This window comes from Notothenia rossii, assembly GCF_949606895.1.
Source record: "Notothenia rossii genome assembly, chromosome: 8".
In the NCBI taxonomy this organism is placed as follows: Eukaryota; Metazoa; Chordata; class Actinopteri; order Perciformes; family Nototheniidae; genus Notothenia; species Notothenia rossii.
Window position 1 is genome coordinate 64,199,670 of NC_136906.1, and position 18,858 is coordinate 64,218,527.

Genomic DNA, 18,858 nt, shown 5'->3' on the forward strand with positions numbered 1-18,858 from the left:
AATATCAGAAAGGATTTGAATTTAAATGTGCTGATCATTTCCAGAAGTCAAAACAGGTAAATAAATTTTGTGTGATTAATATGTTCTAATTTAGTGCTAAAGTCTAATGTTTAGCCAAGATCAAAAAACCTTTACCTACATTATATTTTAGTCTATTCTTGGAGGATATTAATTTAGGGATGTATGATTTATTGAGCTGTAGGCAGTTTGTTAGGAGAGAAAGAAATCCCACTTGTAGACAATATGGTAATTTTTAAATAGCGGATGAATTAAATCCAAGTCTCTGGAGACATTCAAATGAATTTTAATGTGATGTTTCATTGTTTTCAGTTACTTATTATGCTAACTAGGTTCTCATGCGCCACCCAGTGATTATAATTCTACCCGGAAGCTTGGTAGTGTAGGAATTTCCGGTTACGTCAGAGCGTCAGCACTCCATTAGAGCTGCAGCTGTTTTGAGAGAAACAACAACAAAAACGGGCTAACTGACAGCGCTCCCACAGTGACAGTCCGCTCTGAGCCCGACAACGAGGCCTCAAATCTGGAAGCTTAACCTTCATTTCCCACCCGGAGCTCCGCCGGCTTCTAACCACGGCCGCTCTCGGTGAGGAAACTCTGGCCTCCGCTTCCTCCTCCTCCGACTCGGACACCGGCGGAGCGTCGCCGCCCCCGCGGAAGAAGCACCGAGCCTCGGCGGCGGAGGGAGCAGGAGAGCCCGGGGCTTCAGCAGTTGTAACAGGCCTCTCCGGAATTGTCTTAGGACTTGCTACTCATTCTCCACACTCTCAAGCCACCTCAGCCATCCACTTTAACCGAAGTGTTGTCAATAACCTCAGCAGCAGTATGCAGTCAAACGGTGCAGGACAGGGACAGGAATCTACAGATCTCTCCTGCCTAAACAGCGCACAAAACGGGGAGTCATCGACGGCTGGTGGAACCCACTCCAATGGGCTCCTCTCCAGCACAGACAACGGGAATGGTGTCGGTACCAGTAATGGGTCTGCAACCGGGCCTGGTTCGGGGACTTCGGCGGCCCCTACGGCTTCGGGCTCGGAGGTCGGTTCTCTGAAAAAGAAAAAACGACTATCGCAAGCGGAGGAAGATGTCATCCGATTAATAGGGCAACATCTCCACGGACTAGGGCTGAAGTAAGTTTATTCAAAGTGGAGGAAAATAGAGCATCTACGGTTAGTGTTAGTGTTGAACATATGAAGTTTAATCTACATAACGTGTGTTTCGAGTGAAACAACAGATGGTAAAAGCGCTGTTAGTGCGCTGACAGACACAAACATGGGGGGATGGGGCAGTTCGCCTGTGAGCTCGGCAGTTGGTAGAAAGAAGGGGTCCATCTTGCACAATAACAGTTAGCTTGGAAGCTAGCAGCATTAGCCTGCGCTTAGGCTGCTATGTCCTGACATTAAACCTTTACACACAAATAAAACAAAGCTTGACATTTGTCTCCCTAACACATCCATCCATCGTTTAAGTAGTGTTATATGTAATTTACACCATGATGCGTTTAATCGTTTTTGCACAAATGCATTACATCATCTAACGTTATTTAAAGATCTATGTTATGGTTTGTCAAGCATAATGTCATGCTAATGGGTAACGTTGATTTAGCTTCTTTATTAAGTACACAAGCAGGATTATCGAGTTTGCAGTGTACGTATTTGCGTTTTGATGCTATTGCAAAGAAAATGCGGAGGAAATGTTAATGTGCGGTTTGTCAACGTCGGTTTTTGCCCCGATGGTGGTTTTCTTAATTTTCCAGCTCGGGAAAAACAATATGGTTCTTGCAAGACCGTGTGGGAGGATCATTAATAGGTCGGTCACACTGTTATAACTAGCATGGTTATGAAAACTGTCCTGGTTATTTTATTAATTCACATGCACCATTTGCACATCCTGGGCTGTCAAGTTGTTACATTTATCATATTAATCGCCGTTTTGTGCATCTATCTCACGATCATCATAACTTCCTCTCTAGCTTCATGTATGTATTTTTCTGTCGCTGTCACCGTGTTGGAGCATCGTGTCAAGAGTCTGTAACAAATACTGACGCGTGTGTTTTTATTTAAAGACAGCAGTCGATACCGTAGGCGACAGTTGGATCTGTATTGAGCAGAATCTGTTGGTTTCATTGCAGCTGAAGAATGCACTTTCTACCAGCTGTTTCACTATGAGGTTTTCAAGAAATGTAGCCCTCCTCTTCAATGTGGCATTAGTAGTCACTGACATCCGCATATCTCTGGTATCCAGCTGGGAAACTGTTTAAAAAGCCATTATAAAACACATCGCTATATTTACAAAGAGGCTGGGTCAGGGAGGGGGGGGACATGACATTGCCTGGAATGGAGAAGAGCCTCTACATTTCAATGCAAGATAAATCAGTGTAGCAGCCAGCTGGATGAGAGGCTCACCACAGAGCTGCTGCTGCGCCACTCCATTGATACCTGAGGATGATGTCATCATGCTGAAGGTGTCCACCACCCCCATCCCAAACCCACTTTCATTATCTCTCTCGCTCATATCTCGGCAGTCTTATTTGTGTTTTAGCACAGAGGTGGTGTTTGGATAGATGGTTATTCATGGTTGACTGAGAGGATGATGTCAACTGCAGTGGAGGCTCTGTTTATGTTAGCATTGGCCCACTGTACACAAATAATCCTCATACCTGCAGGGGGCTGGCTTTCTCCAGACACTGTTGGCCATGACATTGCTTTCTTTCTATTGTCAGCTAATGACGCTCTTGCTATTGGAGTGTTAAATTGCTGATCTCCAAACTACTCGCCTATTTACTTTTGGTAAACATGGCTGAGTCACAGTGATGAAATGTCAAAGGTGATACGATAATCAAAATAAGTTGGGTGATCTGCCTAGAATTTGCACTTCATTTAATCATGAGCTTATTTTCTCACCAGACTGAGCTCCCATTTTTTTTTTTTTAAAGTCCAGAATTGCTCCTTAAATCCCCAAATCCTTATCTTGCCACTTAAATCTCAAGTTGAACTCGTCATTGAATTTTCATTTGAAAGCTACCCTCCCCTTTCTTTCATTCTACCTGTCTTGTGTCTATATGCCTAACTTTGACTGCCCCCCCCCCCCCCCCTATCTGTGTCTCTGCAGTCAGACAGTGGACCTGCTGATGCAGGAATCGGGCTGCAGACTGGAACACTCCTCAGCTACCAAGTTCCGCAACCACGTCATGGAGGGGGAGTGGGACAAGGTTGGTTTTGGGTTACCGTGGTTACATAATGGCACGCACATGAATAAACAGGAGATCGGGGAACTTCCTAGTGATCTGTTGTCTGTACTGAACTTCTTCTATTACATTTATTTGTGAAGATTGTCTCATAGGAAACACATGATTCCTGTTTGGAAAGCATAAACAAAGTGGCCCCAGTTGTAGAAACTCATACTATTTTATTGATGAGTACCAATTAAACTGTTTTCTTGACCAACAGATCTTACTGTTGAAGTGCCATTTGTCACCTAAACTAGCAATTGCAGAGCGCATAGCTTTCTTTACTCGAGTCTTGCATAATTAATGTATTACGGGTCATGTATTATATTTGACACAACATTTAATCGGCTACTTTCAATACTAATATTTAGCTCAGGGAAAAATCTGACTTCAGGTGGTTACTCATCGGGTTTTGAATTATTATGTAACAGTACATAGTGGAATAAAACTGCTCATTATTTTAAAGCCTACTCCAGGAAACCATTTCTGTCATTTTTATAGCAACATAACAAGGCACACATCCCAATCTCTGCCCATTTTTTTTAATTCAAGATCACAATAATAGTTTATCAGAACACTATAATCATAGCCAGGCATTATTGCAGCATGTTGCCAGGGCTCCATTTGGATGATCATTTAGGTATCGCGAAATCATCAGGTTTATATTAGCACATTGTAAAACGTGTTGGCGCTATTGGCTCCTAAATCTACACTCGGCTTGATTACCCCTTTATCGCTGGAGATGACTAATTTCAACATATTAGAGCCTATTGAAGCACACGTCTTATTACAAATGGTCTTGTGTGTCCTCTGGAATAATTACCCTAAGCCAGAACTGCAGGACTGAAAATTAGCACCAGAGTTGAGCCAAACGGCGGTTTATTTTTTGATTGTGGTGGAATTGGTTTGTACTCTCCAATAACCAATCATGGATCAGGGAAATCGTTTTTTGTTACGGGTGTTATATCATTTAGAATTTTATCACAGCATATAGACATCAGTCCGTTGGTGAAGTCGGTTTTCAATCATCTTGAACAAGGAAGTGAGCACAAGAACTGTATTACCGCTCATGTGTTTTTTTTCTGTGTATGCATGGAAACTGCTGAGCTAACCATTTCTCTCTCTGTCTCTCCCCTCCATCACCCTCCCTTTGTTTTGATCCAGGCTGAGAATGATCTCAATGAGCTGAGAGCACTGATGCATTCTCCCAATGCCATTGTGGTAAGCTCCCCTTCAACTGAACTGAATGACGGCCAGTCTGGAGGTTCTCGAATAGTTACCGTTATAATGCAGGGCCGCAGGTTCACTGAAAGCTCACACGTTCTGGATGACGCCTCGCAAAGTATAGCTGCAGTACGGACACCGCGTTACTATTAGGGATTTCAAGCAAAACGCTGATTAAACCTAATACAATCAAATAGGCCTATTATCTTTATTAATATATTATATGTATCTAGAGCTCTACTGATATAAGATAAAGTATATCAATAACAAATAAATTAAAGCACAGAAAACATATTTTTCTCCTTTGTACACATTGTCCACTGAAGATAACTGACAAGTTCCTTTTTAAATGTTTAAATATCTTATTTATTATATATCATTGTCACAATCAATTTTAATTAAACATATAAATGGAGACTTGAAAATCTTAATTTCTTATGTGTGTATTAAAGGTCCCATGTCATGGCCATTTCTACTGATCATAATTCCATTGTTGAGGTCTACTAGAATAGATTTACATTGTTCAATGTTCCAAAATCACATTGGTTTTCTCATACAGCATCTCTGTATAGTATATGTACACTCTCTGTCCTACACGCCTTGTTGGAGCTCCTGCCCCCCCCTCCCTATGAGATCACTGTGCTCTGATGTGTGTTTATGTGTTACAATGGCATTTGTTAGCAACCAGAAAATGACACCAGTAAGGACAAACAGATGAGAAGGCTGCGTGGGGACTGGGTGCCGTGTTGGTGGGACGTTGCAGGGCTCGCTGCTCCGCTCGAGGAGTGGACAGTGTGAGCTTGATTACTGGTGTCGTTTCCTGGTTGCTGCGTGGGGTCTGCGAGACACCGTGGAACTCAGCCTGAGCACACACACACACACACACACTTCAGTGTGTGGCAAACTGTGAGTGGAGATCCACGGAGCCGCGGCTGAGAAAAGATAAGGCTGAGTGAGTGTGTGTGTGAGGAGCTCCACGGATTGGTCCATTTGGACCTGGGTATGGTCACGTCACTGTACTCAGGAAGAACAAAAATGGAAAAAGAAAAATCTCCAACGAGGCGTTCTGGGGCAGCATAGACAGGTCTTTTCTGTGTTAGAGTTTTACTCGCTACAGGGTGTACTTTGAGGGTTTGGGACTTTGCAGACTGTTTACATGCAGAAAAGGCTACATAACACACAAGGGGACGGGTAATAACCGGAAAAGCATGACATGGGACCTTTAAAATACTTACTATGAGCAATTCCATTGTTATAAGAATTTTTAAACAACTTTTAATTTGGGTGTTACTGCAAGAGTATAACCATTGCTATATCCCAATTTGAGTATGTACTTCTTCCAAATTGAAAAGTTATTTAATCTTAGGTGCACTAACTTCTCATAGATTAAAGTATGCCTGCCAATTTTATATTATTTCTGAGTGGCATTAAGCTACGATTGTTGTCCCACAATGCATGGCATACCGAGGGAAAAAAGGCAACCCAAACCCTAACTAATGGATGGTAAAACTATGGCTCGGAACAAAAATGTTTGAAAAAATAAACAGTTTTTAGAAGGAAAAAACTGCAGATATCATAATAAGCAGTTTGGAAGGCTTTTATGTGCTGTTAAAACAACTTATTAATGCATTGTGTATATTATACCAACTACCAAAATGTATACTGTATACTATATTTCTAAAATGGTACACACTGCATCATATTAGTTGGAAATGGGACTTAGCTCTGGCCAATCAGCCCCACGTAGCATACTAATTAGCGGACAAGATAAGCTTCAAAAACAGTCCCGTGTGTCTCAATCAAGAAGCTGCTGCTCTGTGTCAGGAGTCGGTTTAACTGCCTTCACCAGCTGGGTTATTGACCAAATGGCTGCAGCTGTTGATTTTCAGCTGTACAACATGGGTAGCCATTTTAGGTCTTGAGTTGTAGCAGGTTTTGTTGTCATTGTCAACATTTATTTTTTCTCTGCCGTTCTAGTTGCCAGTTTACTTATTCAGCAGGTCTACTTTAGGAGCTGTATGTGTTCTGTCACTCTTTATTTGTAGACTTTTTATGGGCGAGTGTTTTTTATGTTATTGGGCGGTACATTTAACTGTACTTCAGCTCCTACTGGGGACCGGAGATAAGAGACTCTGTAAACACTTGTTAATGGTCTTCCATGTAAAGGAAGAAGGCTATCGTCATAACCTTATTGACATTGGTTTCATGTGTAAATTATGTCTGCACAATGCTATCACTATTATTAGTTTTGTTCGCTAATCAAAGCTTTTTGTGTCCTTCTGTAATTGTGGGTACTAGCTTCTATTGTTCTTATCATTATCACAGGCATACCTAACACCGTTGTATAAGATTAGTTGTTATTATTGTCTTCCTTCCTTTGTATTTTTGATAAATGATCTTCTCTGTACTTATGTATCTCTTCCTCTCCTCAGCGTATGAAGTTCCTGCTGCTACAACAGAAGTACCTAGAATATCTGGAGGATGGTAAAGTCCTGGAGGCTCTGCAGGTGCTCCGGGGAGAGCTGACACCCCTCAAGTACAACACAGATCGCATCCATGTACTTAGCGGGTACGAAGTTTGATTCTGTGTCATAACAGTCATCCAAGTCCAACCAGTCTACCAGACACATCTACAAACTCAGTAAAAGTTCAAACCAGTCAAATTCACCATAAAATTGATTCTTTTGTTGGGTATTTATCTTCTACAGTCAGGGAAAGTGTCATTATTGATAATAGTCATGTGGTCTTTAAGAACTAGCTTCCGTATTTACCCCAGCTCTTGTTTTTGTCCTAACTGTGCTTGTGGACATTGCTTACCATGTTAAAATCAATGGCTTGTCTCAATATTTATCCATGATCTTTAGTTAATAATTGTACCTTCCTCTGGAATACACTCTAAAGCTGTCAGTAACTGAAGGATCCTCTAATCCCTGGTCAGATCCATACGCGTTGCCCAAACACATTCCTGTGATCCATTACCTAATCAATTAGTTTGTATTGATCACCCTTACACTGCCGACAAGCCTGTTTGTGGTAACAGACTGTCACTCAGTGTAATCTATTGATCCGTTAGCCTGATCAATCAGCTGTGTCAGAATGTGTCCTTGACTCTGTCTTTACATTTTCTGAGAGCTAGTTCCTAAAACAAAAACTGCCTTTCACACGTCTAGAACTTTCATTCAATGTTTGTTTTTGTTTGTATTCAGTCTGTTCGTGATGTAGTACTTTGTTAGTAGCCACATTTTCACTGCATACTATGGTTTGGCACGGCTCAACTAGCTTGGAGAGGTTCTTTTTTGTTTCCAATCGGCTAAAGTTTTTAACAGTACCTGAAACTTTTTTAATTTTACCTCGGTCGAGTGAGAAGGTGAAGTAATAACACTGCAGACCACTGACTGGTCATAGAGGATTGACACAAACCAGACATTATTTAACAGCCAAGCTACTGTTAATAGCAGCCATACATTTATTTATTTATTATTATTCACACGTTGTGGTGTGTTTTACTAAAGTGCAGACGTTTTTTCTGTTTAATTGCAGATGAAAGTCTCAATGAAGGAACACACCACTTCTTTCCTATGCCATCACTATGAACATTTAGCTGAGAGTATCCCTACCTTAAGTGGGTAATATCTGCAGTGGAAAAATAAATCAAGAAAATTACTTACAAAAAAAACAAGTCTCGCTGGGTGCTAGCACGCAATGGAAATGTGGCATTTCCCTCTCATTATATGAATAGTTTAATACTAGCTTGTGTTCTTGCTCTTATCAAAATGTAACTTGCTTGTTTTTTATTTTTGTTGTGATGGTCATTTCATTGTTTGTGTTTTTATTTCTGAGCGGTGTGCTTGTGTCCTCCTGCAGGTACCTAATGTGCAGCCATGCTGAGGACCTGAAGGCTAAGGCAGAGTGGGAGGGCAAGGGCACCGCCTCACGCTGCCGACTGCTGGACAAACTACAGAGTGAGGAGACATTTGTCGACCCAAGAGCTCACACACACATTCCTGACTTCATTGCCACTATATACATAACCCCTGTGTCTTCCTTTATCTCTCTTTGTAGCGTACCTGCCACCTTCTGTGATGCTGCCCCCTCGGAGGATGCAGACACTGCTGCGGCAAGCTGTGGAGCTGCAGAGGGACCGTTGCCTCTATCACAACACCAAGCTGGACAGCAGTCTGGACTCGGTCTCTCTCCTCCTCGATCATGTCTGCAGCAGGTCTGTACTGCATAGCCCTCACTGGTAAATGATCATACTGCAGCATCTTATATTTATGTATCAGTTGACCTCCTGTAGAGGCATAAGCACTGAAACGCTTGCTTTGTGTTTGTCTTCTGTGTCTGAAGTCTTATTCCTTTTATGTCTTGCCCTCAGCATCTGTTTATGGCTGCACTGCTCTTATTCTATTCTTATCATTGCTGTGCATTTAATGACTTGAGATATAAGCTGATGGAAGCTGCTGTTTCAGACTCACACAATGAAGATTTTCTCTCCGTAACACAGGAAGCAGTTCCCCTGTTACACCCAACAGATTCTCACAGAGCACTGTAACGAGGTGTGGTTCTGCAAATTCTCAAATGACGGCACCAAACTAGCCACTGGCTCCAAAGACACTACGGTCATCATTTGGCAAGTGGACCCGGTAAGTCCAATAAATAACTTCTAAAAATACACATGCTGCTTTTATTTTCTATGACCTTGTCCACAGCTAAAATAATCCTGCAGGAATTGTGTGGCCTGGGGCCTCATTTATAAAGCCTTGCGTAGGATTCACGTGGGAAGGTTGCTTACGTAGGACAAAGCAAATACATTTTGACATTTTCCGATTCATAAAACACTGCCTACCGGCGTAGGACTTGCGTGCGGCACGTCCTACGCCGGTTTCCCTTTTTATAAATTACATTCAACTTGAAATGCGGCGCAGCTTTTGCGGGCTTCACGTAACACCCATATCTGCCTATAAACGCCCATTCATTCATTCATTTTGACTGACTGCATGAAGAAGATCGCAGGAAATGACGACAGAACAGCTAAAAGACATCTCACACCGTGTCAGATTTTGGTTATTTTGGGGAGGTGGAGATAAATAATATTGTTTGGTGGATGCAGTTGGTGGTAGCAGCATGGAGGTCGGATCGTCACCAACATAAATAAATAAGTGATCCGACAAATTACACATAACAGGCAGTGTGTTTGTGCCGGGGACAGGAGATATGGGCTCAGAACAGTCTCGTAATACACACATGCACACATTCACACTTGTGTTTTTCAATGAACACACAAATGTGTTCCGTTTCATATACATAAAATCCAAATACAGAAAAAAGTTTTACATATGTATTTTTGATGCTCACATATTTGTTTTCCGTGCGCTCATGTGATTGGCTTAGAATTGAGGAGACATCTGATTGGCTATAGATAGAAACAATTGCAAGTACGAATCGGGTGAGCGTCACGGGAGTCTCAAAAAACCCACACACGAATGCACAGCGATCCATGCACAGAAAGTGGTTTGTGTCTGCAGGTTCAGGGGATTCATACGGAAAACAAATATGTGAGGATCAAAAATACATATGTAAAACCTTTTTCTGTATTTGGATTTTATTTACATATACCGGGATATGAAACGGAACACATTTGTGTGTTCATTGAAAAACACAAGTGTGAATCCTTCTGTGTGCATGTGTGTATTACGAGACTGTTCTGAGCCCATAAGGAGAACCCCCACCCCCCCCCCCCCCCCATGATGAGAATCGGGAGATCCCTGCGGAGTGGAGTCAATTCATGTTTATTTTTTTTATTTGGTGGTTTGTGTTCCAGCTGTCGATCAGCTGTGCGCTGCACTGTCTCCACTGAAGCCTGTGCCTCAACCCCCCCACCGGTTAAAGGAAATAAAACTAATGTGTTGAGTTATATCAGCTGCCAAATCTACCAAATATATGGTGTTCTTAGTTTCCATATCTCCTGTGTTTTACGAGCGACTTATCAAGTCTTAGCAAACGGCATAAAACATGATTTAAACATGATGGTATATAAAACCATGCTCGTATCTATACAACATATAGAAATACAAAACGGCGTCAGTTTAGACGTAATTCTGTCCTCCTGTTTACCGCGTCATTTATGAGAAAACATTTCATAACATTAACACAACATATTCGAGGTGGTCTTAAATAACATATCCGTATTTATTTATTTCTCTCAGTTGTGTTTTTGTGCGCACTGAGGAGTCTCAAACAGGCGTTTGTTTAATCATTTTAAGATTGGCTTTAATCAATGTTTGAAAATGAATTCTTCATATATGATAAATGAGGTAACATTTTATTTATGGTATTATTTGCACATATTTCTCTCCATTTTTCCTTCTGCCAACGGTGTCGCAGTTTCTCGTCTCTCCCGTTTTTGTGCTTAGTGCGTACGCATGGGTCAGAGCGCAATCTTTTGAACGTACGCACCGCAAAATGAGGCACCTGGGCATTTGCAGGCATGTTTCTTTTGGCATTTCCAAGAACTTTTATAACTTTTTAAGAATTTAGTATGACATTTAATTCAAATAAACACAAGTTTGAAACTGTTTTAACTTCCATCTTAGATTACAAGATATTATTTATAGAAGTTATTACTCTTAGGCCTTTAAAGGAAGTCTGTTATTTTCTTGGATTTATTAATAGTTTTATTGCACCGTTAACTTTAGTTGGTTTTCTCTTTTTGTAAGGAACACTGGTTTTTATAAAAGTAGGAGTCCGTTTATCTCATATCTACCAGATAACAACCACCATTTTGGGACAAATTGCGTCCATTTCACAGAAGTGGCTTCTCCTCCTCCAGGGTCTTTTAATGTTTGTTGGAAACCTTTTCAAATATTTGTTTGAATTTAGTCCACATTTAAAATGGAAAGAAGAACTAATTGCCACACAGATTTGACTCAGTTATATACTTTTGGAGCCGTCCCAAATCGTTTTAATTTCCTGGAACATGCACTATGACTTTGGTGTATACATGTGCAACCCTAGCCGCACCACAAACAATGTCACCGTTAACCTCTTGTTCTTGTCTCTGTGTAGGAGACCCACCAGTTAAAGCTGCTGCGGACCCTTGAGGGTCACGCGTACGGCGTCTCCTACTTAGCCTGGAGTCCGGACGACATGTACCTGATCGCCTGTGGACCTGACGACTGCTCCGAGCTGTGGCTCTGGAACGTTCAGGTAACATTTCCCCTTCGTTTCACTCCCCACAGTGCATAATCCTGTACTTGTGATACCTCTTAACCAACCGTGTTTCCCTAGGCCAGCTCGGGACATTTTTCAGTGCACTAAAGCATGGATGTCAAAGGCTTGAGCGGTCTAATTTAAATTCAGTAAACAAGCGGAACAGAAGAACAGGCCTTAAGCCTCCCATAGACACTCTGTAGGCTGTGTGTACTCAATGACCTTCCCCTCCCCTTTTACTTTGCTTTCATCCACCCCTCCCCCGCTCCTACTTAATGTTTTTTCTTACCGTCTCCCTTCCCCCCCCCCCATATTTCTCTCCTCTTCTGTTTTTCCCACTATCTCTGACAATCCCCTCGATGAGCAGACGGGGGAGCTGCGGACCAAAATGTCCCAGTCCCATGAAGACAGTCTGACCAGTGTGGCGTGGAACCCCGACGGCAAGCGCTTCGTCACCGGAGGGCAGAGGGGGCAGTTTTATCAGTGTGTAAGTGACTGACTTGTTTACCTGAACAGTATCGCTTTGATGTGTTTGGACCAGTAAATCTGCTCCGATGTTATCTGTCCGTTTTCCTTTTAACAATTGGATGGATGCCCTTTTTTTTTATTATCACAAATTGAGATATTATGAAGTAAGACCAAACTGTAAATATACAGTATACACATCAACAGTAAACATATTTATTTCTATAGTTCTATAGAAAAAAACAATATAAAATGTAAAGAGTTATGGATTCTCTCTGTATTTAATCAATGCTGGAAGCAGGTGAGGGCGTCAAAAAAAAGGGCTAGTCACTGTATGTGAGTCTTACATATTTATATATATATTGCTGCTCAAGTGTTGTTCTGACCTTAAGCAGACCACTCCAAGATAATTAGATATTTCTGTGTATTGATTTTTCTAGCCATGAACCTGAGGAACCTATAAAAATCTTTATTTTCTATCATATTTTGTTGCCTGTGTGTTGTGCATGACCAGGTCTATGTTTAGTTAATAAAGTCTGTCAATATCAGTAAGCTTGAAACATTTTGAGCTGTTCCACCCTCATTTAAGAAGCTGGCAAACTGCGAAAAGCAATAAGATCATCTACCAGATTAAATAGGGAGGCCATACTGTGTCCGTGTCTTCATCTCCCTGTTGAGAATGAGTTTTGAGGTCGCTGCATTCTGTTTTCAGGACCTGGACGGTAACTTGCTGGACTCCTGGGAGGGCGTCAGAGTGCAGTGCTTGTGGTGCCTGGGCGACGGCAGAGCAGTGCTGGCCTCCGACACACACCAACGTATCCGGGGGTACAACTTTGAGGACCTTACAGACAGAAACATGTATGTGGCAGCCCTTCTATTTCCTTTTCTGTGGTATATCTATATGGTTCAATTAGAAGTCGAAAATACAACATTTTGCTAATGAATGCTAGCCAATAGAGGTAAAGCAAAAATGAAGGTTTTTCTTTAAATACAAAAAATGTATGTCATCGTTCAAACTACTGACAAGAAACTATCCCAAAAACACATTTAGGTGCTTATTTTACTTCTCTTTGTCTATTTGTGTCTGTATATTTCTCCAAAGAACACCAAAAGCTAGATCATGTCTCAATTGCACATTTAAACATAACACTTCAGAAAACTTCTATTACATCCCAGTATTTATATTAATAATAATATGATTTATATTTATTTTAAGGTAAGAAACCAGCTCTGGACATTTCTTGGTGATTCTTATTAGTGTTTATCCTATTACTCTGTAGTGTCTTTCAAAATGTATGTAATTATATTTTGAGGGTTTTTACAGAGGTGTTTGTTATGGCTGTTGACAGTATGTTCTGATTAGAGGTATTCAAATGTCCCCCTGTGCAAATATTAAACCCATTGAAATAAAATATTTCAACAAAAAGTTTATACAAATTGACACAGATAAGATACTACTTCTTTATGTAAGAAATCAACTGGGGAAGTTTCCTGATGATGTGTATTATTATTATTATTATTATTATTATTATTATTATTATTCATCTTTAGTGTCTCCTCCATTGTCCTACACATTTAGTATACTTCCATTATTTAATAAGATGTCTGACTGCTTGTGCCTTGTTTACATGTCCTTCACAGAGTCCAGGAGGACCACCCTATCATGTCTTTTACTGTTTCAAAGAACGGAAGATTAGCTTTGTTAAATGTAGCAACTCAGGTAAGCTTTCTGACCAACTCTGCCATCACTAATATCTGTTTATTCGCTACTAAAGTGCACTTTTCTGCAAAACACTATGCAAGACGTTTCAGCGCTTAAAGGCTATTCTTTCTTCGACAACGTTTTCATAGGGAGTGCACCTGTGGGACCTTCAGGACCGGGTGCTGGTGAGAAAATACCAAGGTGTGACCCAGGGCTTCTACACTATCCACTCCTGCTTTGGAGGACACAACGAAGACTTCATTGCCAGTGGCAGCGAAGGTAGAGTCACAGTAATAACACCATAACTGTTGATTTGTAAACTATATTACCATATTTTCCTTCTGTGAACTTTTGAAGAGTCAAGAATCTTGCGTCCTCTTAAATATTTTTTATATTTTCCATAACATTATCCATGTGTTCTCACAATATCTCCACTGCCACTGGTTTTATTTCCTTTAAATCTCTTCTCCACAGACCACAAAGTGTACATCTGGCACCGACGGGGTGAACTTCCCATCGCTGAGCTAACAGGTCACACGCGCACCGTTAACTGTGTGAGCTGGAACCCGGTCATCCCGGGGCTCTTGGCGTCCGCCTCTGATGACGGCACAGTGCGCGTCTGGGGCCCTGCGCCCTTCCTCGACTCACAAGAGGCGGACGGGCTCAACGGTAAATGCCAAATTTGGTTTCCCCATAGTTTCCAACACCCAAACTTGAGTTAGGAGAGATTTTGCACTTTCTGTTGTGTTAGATATTCTGGAATTCACAACTTTTTATACGTCTTTATTTACCCAATCTCTTTTCCTTTCTTCTCAGAAAACTGCAGTAACATGGACAGTTGATGGTCACTTACGGAGCAGATGACGTCTCTCTCTGATCGCAATCCACGAACCCAACAATGAAATGAAATCGGGCAAATAAAATCCAACACCAAACTGAAGAAAGAGGAGAATAACAAACAAGAAAAAAACACCCAAGAGAAAAAAAAGGAAAACAGAAGCGAGAAAAATGTGTCTCCTGACTGGCCGTTGTCTCCCAAAAAACGGTGGAGGTTATGACGGACAATTTCAGGTCCTCTTCCAAAAACCTGACCCAGAGGAAAACCAGCGGGGATACGGCAGCCATCCACTGGTGATCTGTAACGGCTGTTCCTCCTTCAAAAGTTCCTTTCCCCCCCCCCCCCCCCCCAAATCTCGACTCATGGTCCCTGGACATGACGAGCCCTCGCAGTGTTTTCCAGTAAACCCACCTCCACCTGGAGCTCGGAGCACATCAAGTCCCCGTGATGCGTCCAGACAGACTTCGCAGACCAGCCGTCTATCATTGGACTACATCTGCCTGTTTGTCTCTCACATTACCTGTATAATGTCTCCATCGATATGGGTGGGGTGTTTTTTGGGGGAAGATCCTGCATAAGGGGGGATATAGCGACTCTTCTGTATGTCTGTTTTCCAATCCCCCTACGCTCTTGCTATATTCTTCGCATTCGACTCGTTGGACAAAGGCTGAAAAATCCACCGTAAGAAAAACACTCGACCAGCTGACAAAAGAACACACACAAAAAAAAAAAGGCTATGCTAAAAGTCGGAGTTTTTTTATGATAGTCATAGCGTAATTCTCATTTAAAGAGGTGAATCTTAGCTCAAGTAGTGCCAGTGGAAAGCTCCAGCGTGAGATTCCACTTTGTGTTTCTGGACATTAGGAAAACAAACTTTTTATTCCTTAATTTAAATTCTAACAAGGACAGTCCCCGCCCCCCCCCCCCCCCCCCCCCCCCCCCCCAATCCCCCTCTGTTGAGCTAGCTACCGCACCACCATGTTACATCTGCCCAAGAGGAGATGGACGAAGGGATCCACAGGTTACATATCACCGCTGAGGTGGTGTTCCCACCTTGGGGACACATACTACCCCTTTTTTCTCCCAAGACACGCTTTCACATGTGGAATTCGGATTGCACGTTGGTGACTGCTGCCCCTTCTCGGTTTGAGTGTGTGAGAGTGAGTGAAGGCGATTATGCATGCACACATTAGTGTGAGACTTGACACTTGTGGGTGCAGGTTGTAGTTGCCGCATTCTTTTTTATTTTTTTGTATGCTTGTTCAATTCACACCAGCAGAGAATTCTAACCCCCCCTTCCCTATGCTCCTAATCCCATAGTAAAATTGTAAAGAGGATTTTAAAATTCTAAGTTATCCAAAGCCCCATAGGGACCTCTATCTGTGGAACAAAGAATACTTGAGAGCCATTTTGTAAAAAAGAAAAAAACATTTTTCTTTAATGCGGGGCTTTAATTTTTTACTTAATAATTAGTTTTTCTCCTTACCACGTGGCTTTCGAAAAGCACCGAATTATTGGCAATCGACTCTGCGGTGAAAAAAAAGGTCATTTAAATAGTGAGACGTGTTTAAAAAAAAAAAAGCTGTAAATCTGTCATGTTATTTGCAATGGGTCATTTCCTAGGAGAAGTTAATTATTATTGGGCGAGTAGTTAGAGTGGCTTTAGAGAGAAGAGGCACCATGCAGAACCACTCTCTGAGCCCACATTGGAGAGTGCTGTAATCCTAATTTATCACACACACAGACACACACACACACTCACACACAACTGCCTTCCTGTTCATACAGTTGCACACAGACCTTCAGTATGTATGAAACCCCCCCTGCACTTTGAGTGGTCTTTTTTGCTCTACTACAATGGCATAAATCCATAAGCTTCTCATAGCCTTATGGTCAACACACTTCGTTCCGATGGTTTAAAAGGTTGCATTGGCAAAGACTCAAAGCCTAACTGGAGATTGCTAAAGGATTTGAACCCTCACTACGCCTCTATGCACCCAAAAGCAGTGACTGATCATCTTATAGACGTTATAAAAAGGAAACCTCGCACATGTAAGGCATAGAACATGGAGTTTAAGAGAGAATTCAGCATTAACACCCCCTCCCTTTTTTTGCTCTCCAGCCAAGTTATTCAGTGGTCAGTGCACCATTCAAAGCTTTCTTCCTCCCTTTTTTCAGGGTTTGTAATGACTATTTGCTACAGACTGATATACAGTAAAACATGTTTAAAATCAGTGCTTTTCTGTCTGTTTTTATTGAACTTTTTTGTTACTTAAATTTTTTGTTCACATTATATCATTTTTTTTTTTTTTTTGGTTGACCTCTATCCCTGTATGATCATATTAAAATATAACCAGACATTTGGAGTCCTCATTTATTTTGTGGTCTTCATAACCCCCCCTTCGTTATCTTTCTTTTATAATCTATGTTTTGTTTGTTCCTTTGTATTCAGTTGCATTTATCCACCACTATTCTTACAAATGAATATGCACAGTAACACCCATGCCAGCTTTAGTGGGAGGAGTTTTTATTAGAAAGTGTGTTACCTACAATCAAATCAGGTTCAAACTTATCCACACCTCGCCTTTAAAGAGTTTCCTTCATGTGAAGTTCTAATTCATCGCATGTTTGTGTATTTGAGCGGAATATCTCTCTTGGTGTGCCATTTTTGATGGATCTGACCCTCATCAAAGCCAAATCACTCGAGGCACGCTGGTGTTTTTTTGTAGGTTTATGTGTGTCATGGTCTGAAATTCACAATTCCATCTTTATTTCCTGGATTGCAGAATGGACTCCTCTTCCATACCCGACATTATTTCAGAAGACTTGAAGCAAAACGCGCACACTAAACCCCAACAAGAGTTTCCGTAAAGCCCATCATTCAAATGCTATGTCTGTATGCAACCTGGTGTCTACTCTTCTTTTGTCTGAGTTTACAGAAAAAAGTTGTTTCTGATTTAACTATGTCTTATTTCAGGTGGTGGGGAGGGGCCGGGTGGGGGACACTAAGGGCTTACTGTAGCATCTCTAAGTTCCTTAGAGGAAATGGGCGATGTGTGGCTTTGCGTTCAATGTGTTATTTACTAAAGTGATTGTAATGTTTTGTATTGTTGTGTAGGAAAAGTGTTATGTATGCATATTTTCAATAAAGCATTCAGGGTTTTGAAAAAAAGGCCCATGGAAGTTTGATGGGGCAGGAAATTGTGAAGGCCCCAAGAACAAAGTTTCAGACATGCAGAAAACCATCTCTCACACCCCTTCAATACAGAAATCATGAATCAATGCTTTTGTCAAAGCATGTGTCCAAGGCTCCAAGAAAAATTGGATTTCATTTCTGTTAAAATTCTACTTTGTATTCAGTCATTTATTTCTAAATGTCTTTAAAGCATTTTCTGGAGCCTGCAAATCTGGTAAGAGGTAATCTATGATGCCATTAGGAATAACAAGAACATTTGCCAATAAAGTGACGTTATTTTGAGTAAGTCTTGTTGTTGGCCATGCATTACTACACAAAACATTAACTTTAGGAAGAAGTGGCAAAGGGCATGGGTGCTAGCAAGGGGTCACCAGTGACATTGTGCCACCTTGTGGTCAAAGTAAAAACAAAAATAAACGTACATACAAAACATACTTAGGCATAGCCTATAGTAAACTTACTGGAAATAAGAGACAATAGTTATATAATTAATGGATAAATAAAGGAATTAAACCCTGAACTAATAAAGCCAAAAAGGAAGACAAAAGTATTTTGCTATGTTACTTAAAAGTACAAAGGTGTTGGCATCGAAATGTACTTAAAGTATCTAAAGTAAAAGTACCATTATGTAAAATGGTGTATTTCAAATTGGATTCGATAACAGCACTTTATTTGAGAATAAAACATAATAAAAAAAATAAAAATATTTATTCTAACAGATAAGTTAAAGTCAAAATGTGCACAATGCACGGCAATAGGCCTATAGTCTACCAACAATAAATATTTTAAAAAGATGTGCATTTCAAAACATATAATAGTGGACATAATTGTTTTACTAACTTCAACTATTTTATTATCTGCTGCTATTCCCTTAACCTATAATTATACATTTGTATAAGAGGATAATTTGACTCTTTAAAGAAGACAAACTAGTAGCTAAAGATGTGTTGTTGTAGACTGAAAATTACAATATTGTT

The 18,858-nt window shown here is 40.9% G+C and overlaps 1 protein-coding gene across 2 annotated transcripts; it reads left to right on the plus strand.

Moving 5' to 3' along the window:
- Positions 1-523: 523 nt before the first annotated feature.
- LOC307014487 (WD repeat-containing protein 26-like) lies at positions 524-17,045 on the plus strand. 2 transcript variants are annotated; one of them, XM_079642421.1, is made up of 14 exons: positions 524-1,148; positions 3,130-3,229; positions 4,412-4,468; positions 6,904-7,040; positions 8,336-8,433; positions 8,534-8,714; positions 8,976-9,114; positions 11,537-11,677; positions 12,048-12,167; positions 12,858-13,003; positions 13,787-13,865; positions 13,997-14,126; positions 14,322-14,516; positions 14,664-17,045. In XM_079642421.1, exons 1-14 carry the CDS (start codon positions 844-846, stop codon positions 14,687-14,689), a joined length of 1,854 nt encoding a protein of 617 aa, XP_079498547.1. In that variant the 5' UTR covers positions 524-843; the 3' UTR covers positions 14,690-17,045. The 2 variants fall into 2 exon arrangements, with proteins under 2 accessions (XP_079498547.1, XP_079498546.1); XM_079642420.1 differs by having other exon boundaries at positions 705-1,148; positions 8,534-8,690.
- The last annotated feature ends 1,813 nt before the right edge of the window (positions 17,046-18,858 follow it).

Excerpts from the sequence above, each read along its gene's own strand:
- LOC307014487 (XM_079642421.1), top strand. The coding sequence starts at position 844 with ATGCAGTCAAACGGTGCAGGACAGGGACAGGAATCTACAGATCTCTCC. Across the intron at positions 13,866-13,996 it reads TGTTAAATGTAGCAACTCAG|GGAGTGCACCTGTGGGACCT; the intron begins GTAAGCTTTCTG and ends ACGTTTTCATAG. Across the intron at positions 14,517-14,663 it reads AGAGGCGGACGGGCTCAACG|AAAACTGCAGTAACATGGAC; the intron begins GTAAATGCCAAA and ends CTTTCTTCTCAG.